We start from the raw sequence: 18,420 nt of genomic DNA, 5'->3' as shown, positions 1-18,420 counted from the left end.
AATTCAGCGGCTCAGACACAAGTACAGTGGGGCAAAAAAAGTATTTAGTCAGCCACCAATTGTGCAAGTTCTCCAACTTAAAAAAGATGAGAGAGGCCTGACATTTTCATCATAGGTACACTTCAACTATGACAGACAAAATGAGAAAAAAAATCCAGAAAATCACATTGTAGGATTTTTTATGAATTTATTTGCAAATTATGGTGAAAAATAAATATTTGGTCACCTACAAACAAGCAAGATTTCTGGCTCTCACAGACCTGTAACTTCTTCTTTAAGAGGCTCCTCTGTCCTCCACTCGTTACCTGTATTAATGGCACCTGTTTGAACTTATCAGTATAAAAGACACCTGTTCACAACCTCAGTCACACTCCAAACTCCACTATTACTGGAAGTTGAGACAGGAGGGGTCAGGAGACACTGTGGCCCCATCCGATGACATCCCCGGACAGGGCCAAACAGGAAGGATACAAGCATTTCGCTACACTCGCAATAACATCTGCTAACCATATGTATGTGACCAATAAGATTTGATTTCCTATTTATTGCTGACCAACAGATGTCACAAATGTGCATTGTGAACTGATAATGAAGCTCAGAGTAGGCCTAATGAACAGTTTTCCAGCACAATTCAGCTGTTTAACTGCCTGCAGCCAAATTCAGACACAAGAGTAAAAGCAGCTCTTTTGGAAGGGAACGAACAAATCGGGAACGAAATCACATCAGTCTGTCCTATCTGGTGTAATTCTCCTGTCATATCTGGGGTCCTATGTGAACGTAAGTATATTCCCTCTAATTGTCCCATCTCTGTTTCTCCCCTCCCCGGAGACCTGAGCCCTAGGACCATGGCCTCAGGACTACCTGGCCTGACGACTCCTGGCTGTCCCCGTCTCCAGTCCACCTGGTCGTGCTGCTGATCCAGTTTCTGCTGTTCTGCCTGTGGCTATGGAACCCTTACCTGTTCACCGGATGTGCTACCTTGTCCCCGACCTGCTGTTTTTGACCCTCTCTCTCCCCCTCCCTCTCTCCCTTTCTCTATCTTTCTCTCTCTACTGCACCTGCTGTCTCAACCTCTGAATGCTTGTCTAGGAAAAGCCAACTGAAATTTACTCCTGAGGTGCTGACCTGTTGCAACCTCTACAACCACTGTGATTATTATTTGGCCCTGCTGGTCAACCATGAACGTTTGAACATCTTGAAGAATGATCTGACTTTAACGATCTGACTTTAATGTACCCTTATAATCTCCACCCGGCACAGCCAGAAGAGGACTGGCCAACCTTCAGAGCCTGGTTCCTCATTAGGTTTCTTCCTATGTTCCTGCCTCTCTAAGGAGTTTTTACTAGCCACCATGCATTTACATCTGCATCGCTTGCTCTTTGGGGTTTTAGGCTGGGTTTCTGTACAAGCACTTTGACATCTGCTGATGTAAAAAGGGCTTTAGAAATACATTTGACTGATTGAATGATCTGTGAAAGAGCCATTCATTTTGCTTCCTGATTTGCATACTGTTACTATTGCTTTTTGAGCTTCAGGCAACAATTATCTGCAGATAAATTATAAAAACATTCTCTGAAGATGGTAAGGAACAATATAGATACAAATTCTGGTCAACCCTCATTTTTTCAGTGCATACATTTTTTTCCCTTTTTTTGCAGGCCATCTAGTAATTTGGTCAGGTAAAAATGTATTTGAAATCACATTTCAAGTTCTGACATAATGGTACGTTTTAGGCTTTAAATTAGAGATTGAAAACTTTTTCATGGTTTTAGGTACTTTCTAAGTATTGAATGAAGAGCAGTTTGGGAGCCAAATTAACGGCTCTTTTAGGTGAAGGGAGCCAAAGATACCTGGGATATGCTGAATTTAGACGGGATACTGTGGCATGTAAACATCTTATCCAGTTTACTGTTGTTTTTCACGGTCTGAGCAGACTTTCGTTTATCATGGGTGTTGTTTATGATGTTTTCGGCTGATTGTCAAACCAATCACTTAAAAAAGCAGGCTACCTGTGCAGTTCATCCACTATAATAATTTCCGTAATCATTTATTTTGCTGATACTCAATACTATTAGGTATTTGTTGTGGAATTGTTAGATATTGCTCCAATATCGGAACTGGAAGCACACGCATTTCGCTACACCAGTGATAACATCTGCTAAACTCATGTATGTGACCAATAAATTGTATTTTATTTGATCATTTGACTGCAAGAAATGTATAATCCTGCAGGAGTACATATTATAGTACTCGACATGTGAGAGATTATAGGCCTACAATCAAGTGTCCATATTTCAATTACTATTCCATTTAACCCATGTATATTTAAATGAGGAAAATTATGTTTAATCATGGTAAAAGGGATAGCCTACTCGTGAGCGGGAAATATCAAAGGCACATGCATGTAAACTGTTTATCCCGAATAAGACCCCGAGCCGGCGTTTAGCTACTATCCGGAATGCGGTGCGCATGTTGCATCTCGTGGACGTTTTTGTCTTTTACTAAAACATATATCTCGTCTAGTGGAAACTCCGCCCACGTCTACGACTTCGTTCATTGCGTTTGCGCTGTATTCTCTCCTCACAACTACCTACTTTTTGGCGATTTAATCATGTCTTTGGAGGTGGAATCGGCAGAGTAAGTATTCTAGGTATTCATATTTGCACAACTGTAAATGGTTGTTTGATTTGTTTCTTTATTATGGTTCACGTGGCAGGTCTAAACTCAGTTGAGGCCTACCAGTACCACAACCTGCAAGCAGCTTGTAGCCACTCCCAGCTTGCTAAGCTAACATCACTTTGCTAACCAGCCTACTAGATACCTAGTTATGTTTCATTAGCAAGTGTTGTGTTTTTTGTAACCACTGGTCTTTTAGCTTAGGTTATGATAGTCTTGCAGCCATATAGTATGTACTCGCTAACTTAGCTATTCTGATAGGCTAACTAGCTGCATCGTTAATCAGCCCAGCTAGCTAACGTTAGCTAGTTTGCAAGCGAACAAGATAGACCGAGTTTGTCTTGCATCAAAACATGGTGTACCTTGATGGAGTCTACCTTGATTTTGCAGCGTGATTCGTCTGATAATGCAGTACCTGAAAGAGAACAATCTGCACCGAACACTGACCACCCTTCAGGAAGAGACCACCGTGTCTTTGAACACTGTGGACAGTATCGAGAGTTTCGTGGCAGACATCAACAGTGGCCATTGGGACACTGTGCTGCAAGCTATCCAGTCACTCAAGCTCCCTGACAAGACTTTAATAGACTTGTATGAACAGGTAAGAAGTTGGTGTGTTTTGCATTTTGAATTTGTATGTACCATAACTGTATTTACCATCTTTAGTAATTTACTGCTATGTCAATATGTTTTCTGTAAGATGGAGAGTTAATATATTTGTTTGTTCCCCCCAGGTGGTATTGGAGCTCATTGAGTTGAGAGAGTTGGGCGCAGCCAGGTCTTTGCTAAGGCAAACAGACCCCATGATCATGCTGAAGCAGACCCAACCAGAGAGGTACATTCACTTGGAGAACCTGCTGGCTCGCTCCTACTTTGACCCCAGAGAGGTGAGTTGACATCTCCCAACATTACACCCTGCACAGGGGAGATATAACTCCGTATGCACTGTTTTCCAGGTTCTGTCATGAGTCTGGTTCTCTGTGCATCAGTTGCATGCCTGGACATCCTTTTTTTGAACACCAAAAAATCACCCTAACTTGTGTTCCCCTGAAATAAAGCATGAAGAAATGTCCTATAGAGTTTTGACTTTGCCACTTGTATCTATTTCTTCCATTGTCACTCAGAAATGAAGCCCGGATTCCTAAAAGCATCTTAAGGCTAAGTTCATTGTTAGAACCTTTGTAGGAGCAGTGGCGATTTCAGCATCTAAATCTTGGTGGGGCAAAAAAATAAATAAGTGGGATGCATGCCAGCAAAGCCACTACACATAAACATATCTGATATGACAGACTTGCTTAAACAAATGTGGCTTCTACTGACCATTGAGATGTACAAACTATAGCGTAAGGAGACAAGTGGATAAGAGGTAATCCGTCATTTCGATTAAGACATTAATGAGCAAGTGACGACGGACGCAGTCACTAACTATTTGTTCAGCACTTTTTGAAATGTACAGCGACAGAATTCATGGGCCGTTCTTACAGTATACTACCTGTACACGTCAGAACCGTACAATAAATAAATGGGACATATAAACAGACAATATTCAATGATTACATTTCTCTAAAACAGGTTATAGGCTATATGTGCACCACCAAGTTAGAACAGTAGGTGAATATAGACCACATTGTTATGGTGAGGCACATTGAACGCTGTTTGGGTATTTGCATGTCAAAAAAGATACGTCATTTAACACTATTTGACGCCTTAAATAAGCTTTTAATTTGACACGTCAAATAACACAATTATGTTATAGAATGTTGTGTGTGCTGGATTTGCACGTGCAAGACAAGCACCACAACTACTATCAGTAGCACTGTCAAAGCTGTACCAAAAAAAAGTAGCCAAACAAGCATACACCCAGCCACTAATGATGTGTTTACAATACCGCTTTGGTGAAAATAGACCAAATTATTAGGGTGAGGCACATGGGCTACTAACCGCTTACTACACAACCTTTATTAACTAGGCAAGTCAGTTAAGAACAAATTCTTACTGACAATGACGGCCCACCCAGGCCAAACCCAGACGACGCTGGGCCAATTGTGCGCCACCCTATGGTACTCCCAATCACGGCCGGATGCGATGCAGCCTGGATTCGAACAAGGTACTGCAGTGACGCCTCTTGCACTGAGATGCAGTGTCTTAGATACACTTAGTATTACTTTCTTAGCTACAGTATACGTATCTCCCTTGTATATGACATAATTTATGGAGCAGCATACAATATATTTTTGGACTCACCTTGTGAAGGTGGCGCAGCAGTTCTTTGTTGGCAAACTTTGTCATCGAAGTCTGGCATTCTCTGGATTTATGGAGGGAACTTGGAGGGGGAAACACAGTCACTCCATTGAATAGCAGGCTAACATTAGTGGTTTCTTTGCAACGCTTGTAGTTAGACGCTGATTACTTCCAAACGACTCATTATTGAATTTCCAATTTATGTAATGTTTATGTCCAATGGCCGATGAGCATCGATAAGTTGTATCTATATTTTCTCCATTAATTTCTCTTCACATGACAAGTATTAAAGAGGATTTGCCAGTAGATTGTCAACTTGATGATGACTGCTAGCTAAGACTTTAAAAGTAATATGTTGACGTGATCAGTCCAATCAAAGCTACTGTAGATAGAATGACATCAAATCATGTTATATCTGCAGCTAATAACCTTGAGCTTTCTTGGATGGACACTTCTAATATAACTCCATGGCAGAACCCAAGGGGTTAAAAGTTTTGAGCTCTAACCTTAGAATTGGGGATGACATATTGTCCCATGAGTGACAGAAAACTGAGTCAATCATAACGGAAAACTGAGCCAATCAGGTGCACCGCTCTGCATTTTCTGCTAGCTAGCCCACCACAGAAAGCACTGAACTAGGCTGAAACACCTGCATTTTGGAGCTGCCTTACTCACTTCTACTTAAGTGTGGTGCTCAAAACAGGTGGTGCTTTGCCTCACCTGCCCTGAATGACGGGTCGCCGCTGTGTAGGAGCATCGTTGTGTCCCAAAACCATTGTTACTAAAGTTGCACTTGAAAACGGTTGTTATTTACAGGCTGCCTCAGACCACTTGTAGAACAGCTAAGTGCGTTATTAGATGCTTTTTTTGCCCTTCCATGTCACTTTATATACAGAAGATCTTCCCTAAACACACAATCAAGATGTTTATTTGTCTCTGTGACCGCAGATAACTTCAGAACAAAGTCGACTACAAATAAAAAGTTTGTTTTTGCAATTGTTACAAACAAGCAAAAATATTAATTACATGAAAACAGATGACTGTATTTAAAAGATGAACACAGTTTAGGCTACATAGGCCTATATATTTCAATCATATTGAAATCATTTTCTCAGTATATTTAATAATGTGTAACAACGTGTGCAATAATGTGCCAAATCTTGATTTAATGCATTATTTGCCTATTGGTTAAGCATTAGAATAAGCCGCCTAAACATTTTCAGCCATAGGTGATAGCTCTCTAGGAGCTGATCTGTCGGCAGTATTGTGGAATAAATATAACACGATTATGAATGAAGAAATCTGATCAGAGAGCAGCGCTGCCTTTCTTTCAATCCTATCGGTATCAACAGATGCCTTAGCGAACATTTTCTCTGCATGCTTTTTTGGGGAAACACGTTACATCTTTGGCCATTTGAAAGAAGGGTGCATCGTTAAAACACTCGTAAGCCCAAGTTCCACCTCTACCGGGAAACCGGGACTGGGTCTGTTTTTGTTATGGTATCTTACGAGTTCCTGCAGTCTTGTTTGTCATTGCCCAGTGTCTGTATGCTCTCCTCCCTCTGTGTCCTCCCAGGCCTACCCAGACGGAAGCAGTAAGGAAAAGAGGCGTGTGGCCATCGCCCAGGCCCTGGCCGGGGAGGTCAGCGTGGTGCCCCCCTCCCGTCTCATGGCCCTGCTGGGACAGGTGGGTGACATGTTCCTATACTTCTGGGCACCCATAGGGTCTTTTCACGTTAGTTCAGCACACACAGTGTGAGCTACGACCTGGCTAATATTCTGTTGCAGCAGCTTGATGTCTCACATTTTGAGATTTGTAGTATTTTAACCGCCATCTTTTAACCACCATCTCGCTCAGTCCCTAAAATGGCAGCAGCACCAGGGTCTCCTGCCCCCAGGTATGACCATTGACCTGTTCAGGGGCAAGGCAGCTGTGAAGGACGTGGAGGAGGAGCGCTTCCCCACACAGCTCACCAGACACATAAAGGTACTGTATGCCCAGATGGGGTACTGTCAGTGTATTTTATTAGTGAGGGTGGTTTTGATGCTGCTTCTTGGCCATTTCTTTCTTATAACAGAGATTCCTGTATCTCAATGGTACTGGCTTGGTTATGCAAAGCATAATTGAATCAAACGATGCATAAAAACGCTTAATGCATGACAACAAGAACAAGGAGTGCTATTTGGGTGTTATAATAATGCAGTGTTATTCTTATTCTTACTAGTTTGGGCAGAAGTCCCACGTGGAGTGTTCCCGCTTCTCTCCTGATGGTCAGTACTTGGTCACGGGATCAGTTGATGGTTTCATCGAGGTCTGGAACTTCACCACGGGCAAAATCAGAAAGGTACGTGTGCGATCCAACACCAAATGATACTCGGATTTGTGGCAATTTGGGAAATATCACTGGATTTCAATTCATGGAGTTTTGAAAATACCCTTGCTAGCATTTTGTAAAATGACCTAATCAAATGTTTGTGATAGGATCTGAAGTACCAGGCGCAGGATAACTTCATGATGATGGACGATGCAGTGTTATGTATGTGCTTCAGCAGGGACACAGAGATGCTGGCCACAGGGGCCCAGGACGGCAAAATAAAGGTATGTACTATAGTGCTAAACAAATAACTGAGATGGTGGATATTTTTCAGTTTTTTTTTAATATCTAATTGACCGACGTCAGTTCAATTTGAATTCCATTTAGTTCAGGTTTTTTCTGTGAGTTCGATGTGCGGTTTCTGTAGCGCTAAATCAGGTCACTCCTGAAGTGTGCAATGTAGTAGGACGTAGTAGTTTCCAACAGACCAATATTCTACATAGTTTAGCGCTGGAAATGTGGTAATTGACTACAATAACCATAATCCACTGTGCGCCTGCTTAAACTTGTCCGGACTGCGAAGAGCAGACACGGAGACTGAAAATGTATGATCTAAGTGGTTGATGGTTGGTGTTCAGCGGTAACAAAGTATGGCATATTTACTTAGTAGTGATGCACCGATATGACATTCCTCGCCAAAAAAAAACACACCGACAACCAATATTTAACATTTTTGTGGCTGTTTTAGAACAGTTAAATAGTTAACACACACACACGTGGACGCAGCGGTCTAAGGCACTGCATCTCAGTGCAAGAGGCATCACTACAGTCCCTGGTTCGAACCCAGGCTGTATCACAGCTGGCCGGGATTGGGAGTCCCATAGGGCTGCGCACAATTGGCCCAGTCGTCTGGGCCGTCATTGTAAATAAGAATTTGTTCTTAACTGAATTGTCTATTTATATAAAGGTTACACACACACACCAAAAAGTTATTTTGTTGGCATTTACGTATGTCCCCATTAACAATAAAACATAATTAAAACCTATTTATTTCACTTACTTGCTGTGCTGTTTCATTGTTCAGTCATTTCATTCTCAACCAACACAAAGATGCCGTTTGGGTCTTTGTGTGTCAAAAAAGATACACGTCAAATATTTTATCTCATGAAACATGGGACCAACACTACAGTACATGATGCGTTTTATATTTTTGTTTAGTATACAAATACTAGAGCTGACACCTTGTGGTTATAATGTTGGAACGCATATGATTACACCAGGATCATGCATAACATGAAGCAAACAAATATATTTTGTAATTAAATCAAATGAACCTTTCTTTCCTTTCTGAACACCTTCATGATGGTGATATTTGCTATTAATGTCTCGCTCCTGTGCATGTCACCCTGAAGGCCGACCTTCATTACAAGGGTCGGATTTGCACTAATCCATTTCATGGCTGCATGTCCACCAGCTGTGGAAGTCAAATCTGGTGTCCTTCAACATGGTTAGCCTCATTGTCTAATGAAAAAGTACCCATACACTGCTCTTGCCATTTATCAGCCGTTTCTTTTCGAGTTATTAGCAAATGATTCCCACACAAGTTATCTCAGACGTGAATGCTTTTTAATATTCCCAATACTATCATATAAAATAGAGAACATCAACAAAACGCCAATGTGTGACGATTTGCTAATCCTGTTTCAGTATATAAATGACAAGCCACATCTACATGTTCATTGGACATGCCCACGAAGCCAATACTAATCCTATCATATGTCTGCATGAGGCATGCATGCCAAAAATAATCTCACATCCACTGTAAGCTATGGTACTGAAAGGTTAGAGCACGGATAGTGGGGGCTAGACAAATACCCTGGAGTGACCACAGTGAAGGGTCACTTTTACATGGGCAGCAAAGTAGCCATTAATTGTATGAGTTCCATCCCGGGACGCAAACCATAATCAAATGATACTTGAAGCTGGTGTACCAACCACTGGAGGAGAGTGAGTGTAGCAGAATGAAGCAAAATTGCAGGAGGGGTGACTGGTGCTTTCTCAATTCATCCTGCCTCGATTCCTCTCATCACCTGAAAACCCGTTGGAAAAGAAATTCAGAGGGGGGGGATCTTGTACCTTCTCCTCCAATACAGTTGCGATAGAATGTGAGTAATCAAGGAAAGACAAAGCCCTAGTAGCCATTGTGTGGTGATGTCACCCACCCTGAGACCTCAAGTACTGTTATCCTAGCTCAACCAAGATCATGGTTTTGGTAGGATAATGGACGCTGCTTTGGGTGTATGAAGTGTTGCTGTAGACAGTGGTGGCATCCTAGGTCAGCCATACAGGGATTGTTACACCCACACCCACACCAATGATCAAGGACATCAGCTGCAAATCTAGTGAGTGACAACCAAATAAAACAGGGAATGTTCAATGTCCAAACAATGCACTATACTTAATTCAAATAATCAAAACTTTATTTCATATCCTACAAAGAAAGCCTATGTAAATGATTAGTGGGTTTAGACATCCATCTTACTCCAAAACAAGGGATGATTGAATAGTGTCTAGTACACATAATAAGCAGTATGGCTGGGCTGGAACAGAAGCCTGCACAACCAATAGCTAGAGCTCTAGGAGCAAGGTCGGCCATGCATGTTCTAAATCTATGTAATATTACTTAAACATTTTTTATTTTTTTAGTCCTACAAGCAATTCTAACAGTAAACCAATATCATATATAACCCATTGGAGATATACCCATCAGTCCCTCCAGAACTTAATCTGCAGACCGGGTTAACAGCTTTCACAAGTCTCTGTGTCTGAAGTTAGGAAACGATCAAAATTAGATCAGGACTTGCTTCATTATTCTCAAGTGATATTACATTTGATATGGTTGCAATTGTGTTTTTGTGTTGTCGTAGTTCTCCGGAAATCGGTTTATTAGCTAGCTAGGTAGCGAATGTTTGTCATACGTTTTTGGGGGCTGGCTGTCTATCCTAATATGTAGCTGACGTTAGCTAAAATAGATGCCGTAATCCAATTACCTGTGTGCTGCACATCGTCCTGGCACCGCCGCCACCCACTGCTGACTTTACTATCCATGCAGGCAACACAGCGATGCTTCTTTGGGAAATCTTTAAATTGCTAAATAGATTTGTCCCTGATCGTAAGGACCATCCAATACATGAATACTATGGTCGAAATGCTCATTTGACCTTGAGAAAACTAGACTAAGCTAGCTAGCCTAGCTGTTCACAGCTGTGATGGAACGGCTGTTTTACAAATGCACAACTCCAGGGTTCACTTCCACGCGCCTCCTTAAAAAGGTCTATAAGGAGTGTCACTTTTCCTTCAACTTTTGATGTTCAAACTCTTGCATTAGTGTGAGTATCCACTCAACCCATCTTCCCTATCTCGTCTCTCCTCTGATAGGTGTGGAAGATCCAGAGTGGCCAGTGCTTGCGACGCTTTGAGCGCGCCCACAGTAAAGGTGTCACCTGCCTCAGTTTCTGCAAGGACAGCAGCCAGCTGCTCAGTGCCTCCTTCGACCAGACCATTAGGTAACCTTCCGAAATGAAACTATTTTTCCCTCATGCTTTCTCATTTCTAACTTTCTACGCTTTTTTTCTTCCTACCTGTACATCATTGGTCACCAATGAACCATAACCGTTATGTTTTTGCATTCCACAGGGTTCATGGGCTGAAGTCGGGCAAGTCGCTGAAAGAGTTCAGAGGACACTCTTCGTTTGTTAATGAAGCAACATTCACACCTGACGGACACCATATCATCAGCGCTTCCTCTGACGGCACTGTAAAGGTATGAACCCCAACGCTGCAAAAGGCTGCTAGAAGCCAGCAGTCCCATAATGTACAAGGAAAAAAGTTATTTGCATCATATATTTTGACTTGGCTCCACCTACACTACATGCTGGTCAAACATCTCATTCCAAAATCATGGGCATTAATATGGAGTTGGTCCCCCCTTTGCTGCTATAACAGCCTCCACTCTTCTGGGAAAGCGTTCCACTAGATGTTGGAACATTGCTGCGGGGACATGCTTCCATTCAGCCACGAGCATTAGTGAGGTCGGGCACTGATGTTGGGCGATTAGGCCTGGCTCGCACTCAACGTTCCAAATCATCCCAAAGGTGTTCGATGGGTTTGAGGTCAGGGCTCTGTGCAGGCCAGTCAAGTTCTTCCACACCGATCTCGACAAACCATTTCTGTATGGACCTCGCTTTGTGCATGGGGGCATTGACATGCTGAAACAGGAAAAGGCCTTCCCCAAACTGTTGCTACAAAGTAGGAAGCACAGAATCGCCTAGAATATCATTGTATGCTAGCATTAAGATTTCCCTTCACTGGAACTCAGGGGCCTAGCCTGACCCATGAAGAACAGCCCCAGACCATTATCCCTCCTCCGCCAAACATTACAGTTGGCACTATGCTTTCGGGCTGGTAGCGTTCTCCTGGCATCCGCCAAATCGAGATTCGTCCATCCGACTACCAGATGGTGAAGTGTGTTTCATCACTCCAGAGAACGCATTTCCACTGCTCCAGAGTCCAAAGGCGGCAAGCTTTACACCACTCCAGCTGGCACTTGGCATTGCGCATGGTGATCTTAGGCTTGTGTGCAACTGCTCGTCCATGGAAACCCATTTCATGAATCTCCCGATTAACAGTTCTTGTGCTGACGTTGCTTCGAGAGGCAGTTTGGAACTTGGTAGTGAGTGTTGCAACCGAGTACAGATAATTGTTTTATGCGCTTCGGCACTCTGCAGTCCCGTTCTGTGAGCTTGTGGCCTAACACTTCGCGGCTGAGCCGTTGTTGCCCCTAAACGTTTCCACTTCACAATAACAGCACTTACAGTTGACCGGGGCAGAAATTTAACGAGCTGGCTTGTTGGAAAGGTGGCATCCTATGATGTCATTTTGGCCTTACTGAAGAGCTCAGAGACTTTCAATCTACTGCTAATGTTTGTCTATGGAGATGGCATGGCTGTGTGCTCGATTTTATACACCTGTCAGCAACGGGTGTGGCTGTAATAGCCGAATCCACTCATTTGAATGTGTGTGTACACACACACACACACACGTGTATATTGACTTGTCTCCACCCTATACCAGATTGGCTAGTTCATAGTATGACCAGTATACCTGCATTTATAGCATAATAAATGTTCTCGGCTTTTGATTGTTAACCCTTGTCTGTGAATCTCTGTCAGGTGTGGAACATGAAAACCACGGAATGCACCAACACCTTCAAGTCCCTTGGCACCTCGGCCGGCACCGACATCACAGTCAACAACGTCATCCTGCTGCCCAAGAACCCAGAGCACTTTGTGGTGTGCAACCGCTCCAACACCGTAGTCATCATGAACATGCAGGGCCAGGTCAGGACTCAACTTGACCCCTTACGGTCATCATAAACCCACGTATAACTAAATGAGTATTAATTTAGAATATTTGAAAATGATAGGCATGACATGTATGACCTTATTCCCTCTGTCCTCCAGATTGTGAGGAGTTTTAGCTCTGGTAAGAGGGAGGGAGGAGACTTTGTCTGCTGCACGCTGTCTCCCCGTGGCGAGTGGATCTACTGTGTAGGAGAGGATTTTGTGCTCTACTGCTTCAGCACGGTCACTGGCAAGCTGGAGAGAACCCTGACAGTATGTTAATTCCAAATCGATTGTCTTCATTTCAGGCTCAAAAGAAGCAGATTGACCTCTTACATGCCACTGGCCACTTAAAGATTCTGCTGTGTTTTGTATTGTTTGCTTATTTACCATGCTCTCGCAATGGAAATGATGTAAGCACTTGTAGGCCAATGTATCTGTAGAATGACTACATTGCCTATAATGCTCGTTGATGGGTAATTCCAAATTACCATGGCAATTATCTATCATAATAGTTATATTAGGGTGTGTTCTTTAAATTAAATCTGGAGTGCCAGATTGTCCGTTTTGTAAATTCAGAGTGTTTCTCTCTCGGAATGTTCAGAGCGCACACTGGACGCTCAGGCCGAGGGGTAGGGTTGATCCGAGCGTTCTGACCTCACAGCGGCAGTCAAGCCCCGAAGCTAACTTGCTAGCTACTTCGACTCAAATGAGAGTACACCTCACTCTGACCATTTTACTCACCCTAGCAGAGATGGGTAGGCTGTTTTCATGTTATCCAGAGCGTTGGTGACTCAATGTGCTGCTGGTAATTTAATGACGCTTTTTAGCCAACGTTTACTGACACCGGCCATATTCACCGGGTGTTGAGTATTCATCAGTTATTCTACGCTCTTGTACACTCAGACTAGAGTGATCTGAAATCAAAGTAGGGGTGGAAATTACATTCCCGGTTTGGATGCACATCGGACATGCAGGACCAGCCCTAACCTACAGGTCTTCTGTTTTTAATATTATAGATAACATGGCTTCTTGGTAGGCCTATCAAAACATTGTTTTTTAAAGAGAGAACAAGCGCCATGATTCCACAGGAAATAGGCCTATGGTAGTTTTTTTATGCTCCGGAGAGAATATTACTGCTATATATCCAGACACCCAAAAACTGTACCGATGAACACATTTGGATTTTGCAGGTGGGGGAAATTGCATTGCAATCATTAACATTTAACTCAAGCCAGGTTAAAACTGTAATTTCCCAAATTATAAAAATAAGAGTTGTCTAGTTTACTTGAGAAATAATTTGTGTTGATGTAATTTAGTCAGACAAGGTCAGGGACAATACACGTAATTCAACATTTCCGTTGGAACAAACTATACATTACCTGTCAAAAGTTTGGAAACACCTACTCATTCCATTGAGAGAATGCAAAGCTGTCATCAAGGCAAAGGGTGGCTACTTTGAAGAATATAAAATATATTTTGACTTGTTTAATACTTTTGGTTACTACATGATTGCATATGTGTTATTTCATAGTTTGAAAGTCTTCACTATTATTCTACAATGTAGAAAATAGTCAAAATAAAAACCCTTAACTGGTACTGTATATTGTCACACTGGATAGGTGGAGTGATATGTGTTGTTTTTACAGGGTCAACCATAGTAGTATGGCGCCCCTGAAACAAACTACAGTTAAGTGCCTTGTTCAAGGGCACATCAGCAGATTTTTCTCCTTTTCGCTCGGATATTCAAACCAGCAAACTTTCAGTTACTGGCCCAATGCTTTAACCACTAGGCTACCTGTCGCCCTAGTTAGATGAATGTAAAAGAGCCAGGATTGACTAGTCTAAAGGTTGTATTAGAAACTCATCATGACCTCTTCTCCCCTACCCTAGGTCCATGAGAAGGATGTGATTGGCATCGCCCACCACCCCCACCAGAACCTCATCTCCACGTACAGCGAGGACGGCCTACTCAAGCTCTGGAAACCCTGAGTATGGCCCTGCTTAACCCCACAAGCCCCCTTCCATCGGCATGCCAGCTGCTCTGCCCATGGGACTGTGCAGTGTTTGCCCTACCATTGCTTTAGGCGGGCCGGGTAATGTCTCCCATCTAGCTCTGTTCAGGCCAAAATGCTTTGGCCCCAATTGACAGTCCGTGTTGCTGTTGTGGGGCTCCTGCGCCATGCCTAAGACAAGGTCTAACTAGGGAAAACACTGGGGTATTCGGAGTGCAGGGATGGGCATTAGAAAAACTTTTTTTATATATATTTTAAAAAATGATTAATGTAAATATATTTTTTAATTGCGTTTTTTTTCTCTCAAGAATGTCTGATTCAATATTTTGCCTCGTATCAGTATGGTCAGCCATTGCTTTGTTTTACTGCACAGCAAGAAATTAAAAAAAGCTGTTGTCTCCTTTTTTGATTTTTGAATCCCCGAATGCGATGGTATTCCTTTCCATGTGTGTTCCTAGATGTGAAACGCATGGATTACGTGGTGGTGGTTGACTGGATTTACATTTTACATGTACCATTTGTCTGGGCCAATAAAACAATATTTTTGACCAGGAACAAAGTGAAAGTATTTTCTGTCGAGCAGCCCTCTTATTGAGCCTTGATAGTCAGATTTACAGTATGAAATGTATGCACTCACTACTGTAAATCTCTCTGGATACGAGCGTCTGCTAAATGTGCAGCCTGCCAATTTGACAAGAGTTGGTTCGGATTGTTGACCAATAGGAAGGCTGAACAATCTATGCAATTTTGTGTTGGCCCCCAATATTTTATTATTGAAAAAGAAAACATTGTGAAACACTGTTAAATGATAAAACACTTCATTGTGAGGCTAACTATAAGGGCTGGACATGCAGATGAACGAAAAGCTGGGGTCTGGTATTGACATTTTCTGAAATGCCAATGCAGAAATATTACATATCTCTAACAAATTGAATAATTGTTACTTTTATGTAGGAGAGAAAGTCTTTGCTGCCTCCCAAATGGTTAGTGCACCAAGTGTGTAGTCATCGATGTCGGGCCTAGATACCTGAAAGCCGGGTTCGCTGGGGCGGATGTGCGTAATTCCCAGTGTTATGGGTTTGGTGCGCCAATGCTCCTTGGATCACAAACGCGGCTATGTGGGAAGTGAAATCTTAGAAAACCCAAACATATGCACCGGCTAACGTGGGATACTGGCATAGTAACATAATGGGATGCCAAAGAGAGGCTGTGTAGAGCACGACGCGCTTTTACGTGACCCACCATAGTCCGACCACCATTAAAAAGCTAGCCGAAATCATGTTCGAGAGCTTCGGCATCAGTCAGTTGTATCCACGTATTCCTATGGTAGGGCCAGTGGACTGGTTTTGAAGTGAGGGCACGGACGCCTTTTCCAGTCCCCATTGCATGCCAAGTTACACGTCGTGCAGAATAAGCAAGATGAAGCCTTGACCTCTACTTACAGAAGTTACGGCAGGAGTATGGAAAAAGTGTTGACCAATTAGGCCTAATGGATTTAATCAAGGCAAAATGTTGTTACTGTATGTAGCCTGATATAGACACTGAATTAAAAGAAAGTGACAAGGTGCAATACAAGCTTCCAGGTGGGAATTCTCTCATTGGCTAAGGAGTGTTCTTTGTCCAGAGGTGCTATTCCAGCCAAATATGATTGGATCCCATGACCCAGGACTTCATATTATGGTCATGAACTGTATCAATAAATATCAAACTGGAGACATACTACAAAACATCCTAATATGCGAAGGCACAATGTTCAGTGGTCTTCCACCAAATGGCATCATGCAGTGGGACTACGGTTGTGGCATCCCAGGAGCGTCAAAACACATTGTGGCTTGGAGGTTCCATCCGTGCCTCCCTGTCCTCGTTCCAGTCACTTCGGATTCGGAGGAAAGACAGAGGAAAAGGGCCCTTTTCCGCGAAGTTTTTTCAGAAAATAATGCTATAAATTGTACCATTTAACAAGACAGAGCGCTGTTCATAATGCCTTAACACGGAACACACCGGCTGCGCGCGCTATCGTGCATACATGTATTTTGTCCACCCAACACCAAACGCGATCACAACACGCAGGTTAAAATATCAAAAACTCTGAACCAATGACAATTTGGGGACAGGTCGAAAAGCATTGAACATGTATGGCAATTTAACTAGTTAGCTTGCACTGGCTAGCTAATTTGTCCTTGGATATAAACATTTGTTATTTTACCTGAAATGCACAAGGTCCTCTACTCCGACAATTAATCCACACATAAAATATCCAACAGAATAGTTTCTAGTCATCTCTCCTATTTCCAGGCTTTTTCATCTTTGAATTTATATGGTGATTGCCATCTACACTTTTACCACAACAACCTGCAAAACAGTTAGTCTTTCAATCACGTGGGTATAACCAGGGTACCTGCTTCTATAAACCAATGAGGAGATGGGAGAGGCAGGACTTGGAGCACGATCTGCATTAGATATAGAAAGGACTTCTATTTTAGCCCTTGGCATTGCAGATGGGTGCAATAATTGAATAACATGGATTTCTACATTTATTTTGGGACGCACGCGACGTGTCCGGTCTGGTCAGCATGTTAGTCGTACAAGAATGACAAGAGATCCAGTATACATCTTTATTAATAGGATACGTTTATGATAGGATGATTATTGCTTTACAGTTCAAAAAAAGGAAATAGTGATGACAAAATGCTACTTCAGAATACTCAGCTTCCACTTGACACCATTTCTCATTTTTGGGGTTGGTGGGGTCTCTGAATCTGCAAAAAGGAAGAGCATATTTTATTAATAAAACTAAAAAGGGAATTAGAACATTTTAGCACCTAGTATTGCTAAGTTTTCAAAGGCAATAAATAGGAATACTACTAAAACTGACCTTGGGTTGCTGAGGGTCTTGGCTGTTGAAATGAAGCCATGATGCTGTTGGCTGTGGAGTTAGGACCTGTGATCTGAAGAACAAAATGGAAACAGGTTAAATTAACTCTAAGAACAAGTCCTTGTGTGTGTGTGTGTGTCTCACCGGTGCCTGGGTCTGCTGAAGACCCTCCTGCCACACCTCGGGAAGGGCCACCTCTATCATCTGGAGAGCCTCCCCATAGGCATGTTGCAACCTCCTCGCCTGTCCGTCAAACTGGAACAGCACCAGGGCCTTCAGCAGGCTGTGCACCTCTTCTGCAGGGGTGGAACAAAACAATGTAAATCACACAGGAGCTGCCCACACCACTCTACCGTTTAAGTAGCACCATAACAAACATGAATAAGACTATTAAAAACTACTCCAACCAGGTAACTGTAATTCCATTGAGGACTTCAGAGAAAATCATTGTGTGAGAGTAGGTCAAAGGGATGAAAGAGAGAGAGAAATAAAGGGGGAAGGGTTAAGGATGTGCATCTCCCACCTCTCATCTTGTCCACAGAGTGGATGATCTCTGCCAGGGCATGCAGCAGGGCCATGTCCTCTAGGGGGGTCCCTTCCTTCAGACTCAGCTTCTTGCGCTCGGCCTTCCGGCGATTCTTAGACGACCTCCTGAGAGACAGAGGTAAGTTCCTATCTCATTGTGCTGACACCTTACTCCTAAACCCACATCTAACCCCACTAGGTATTTCATGTCATTTATACAAATGTGTAAAATGCTGACTCACGAGGAGATGCGGGAGTTACTATGCGAGTACTTGGAGCCAGCATGGCTGCCTGTCATCACACTACTGGCCTCTGAGTAGAGCTCTGCCTCCGGACAGTCTGGGACATCCTCATCTAGAAGGAGAGATGGA

The 18,420-nt window shown here is 42.8% G+C and overlaps 2 protein-coding genes and 1 pseudogene across 4 annotated transcripts in view; 2 read left to right on the top strand and 1 right to left on the bottom strand.

Annotated features, from left to right (window-relative positions):
- Nucleotides 1–2,510: 2,510 nt before the first annotated feature.
- On the top strand, nucleotides 2,511–15,208 carry LOC115129501 (WD40 repeat-containing protein SMU1). The gene is made up of 12 exons (XM_029659915.2): nucleotides 2,511–2,637; nucleotides 3,067–3,277; nucleotides 3,411–3,563; nucleotides 6,494–6,604; nucleotides 6,776–6,904; nucleotides 7,143–7,262; nucleotides 7,400–7,516; nucleotides 10,671–10,798; nucleotides 10,929–11,055; nucleotides 12,464–12,631; nucleotides 12,755–12,907; nucleotides 14,528–15,208. The coding sequence occupies exons 1-12, from the start codon at nucleotides 2,612–2,614 to the stop codon at nucleotides 14,624–14,626; spliced, it is 1,542 nt and encodes a 513-aa protein (XP_029515775.1). The 5' UTR covers nucleotides 2,511–2,611; the 3' UTR covers nucleotides 14,627–15,208.
- On the top strand, nucleotides 14,667–16,594 carry LOC135571695 (actin-like protein 7A; annotated as a pseudogene).
- A 656-nt stretch (nucleotides 16,595–17,250) lies between these two features.
- LOC115129500 (elongator complex protein 1-like) overlaps nucleotides 17,251–18,420 on the bottom strand; it is a 20,909-nt gene continuing 19,739 nt past the window's right edge. For 2 of the 3 annotated variants that reach the window (XM_029659912.2, XM_029659914.1), the window contains 5 exons: nucleotides 18,292–18,403; nucleotides 18,048–18,175; nucleotides 17,669–17,820; nucleotides 17,525–17,597; nucleotides 17,251–17,408 (listed from right to left, as the gene is read on the bottom strand). In XM_029659912.2, coding sequence (XP_029515772.2) covers nucleotides 17,341–17,408; nucleotides 17,525–17,597; nucleotides 17,669–17,820; nucleotides 18,048–18,175; nucleotides 18,292–18,403 — 533 coding nt within the window. In that variant the 3' untranslated portion in view covers nucleotides 17,251–17,340. The remainder of the gene's footprint in view (nucleotides 17,409–17,524; nucleotides 17,598–17,668; nucleotides 17,821–18,047; nucleotides 18,176–18,291; nucleotides 18,404–18,420) is intronic. The other variant, XM_029659913.2, reaches the window with a different exon arrangement.

This window comes from Oncorhynchus nerka, linkage group LG5 (genome assembly GCF_034236695.1).
Source record: "Oncorhynchus nerka isolate Pitt River linkage group LG5, Oner_Uvic_2.0, whole genome shotgun sequence".
Lineage (NCBI taxonomy): Eukaryota > Metazoa > Chordata > Actinopteri > Salmoniformes > Salmonidae > Oncorhynchus > Oncorhynchus nerka.
The sequence above is the reverse complement of the archived record's forward strand: the minus strand, read 5'-3'. Positions and strand labels throughout refer to the sequence as shown.

Excerpts from the sequence above, each read along its gene's own strand:
- LOC115129501 (XM_029659915.2), top strand. The coding sequence starts at position 2,612 with ATGTCTTTGGAGGTGGAATCGGCAGA. Across the intron at positions 7,263-7,399 it reads CCACGGGCAAAATCAGAAAG|GATCTGAAGTACCAGGCGCA; the intron begins GTACGTGTGCGA and ends TGTTTGTGATAG. Across the intron at positions 12,908-14,527 it reads AGCTGGAGAGAACCCTGACA|GTCCATGAGAAGGATGTGAT; the intron begins GTATGTTAATTC and ends CCCCTACCCTAG.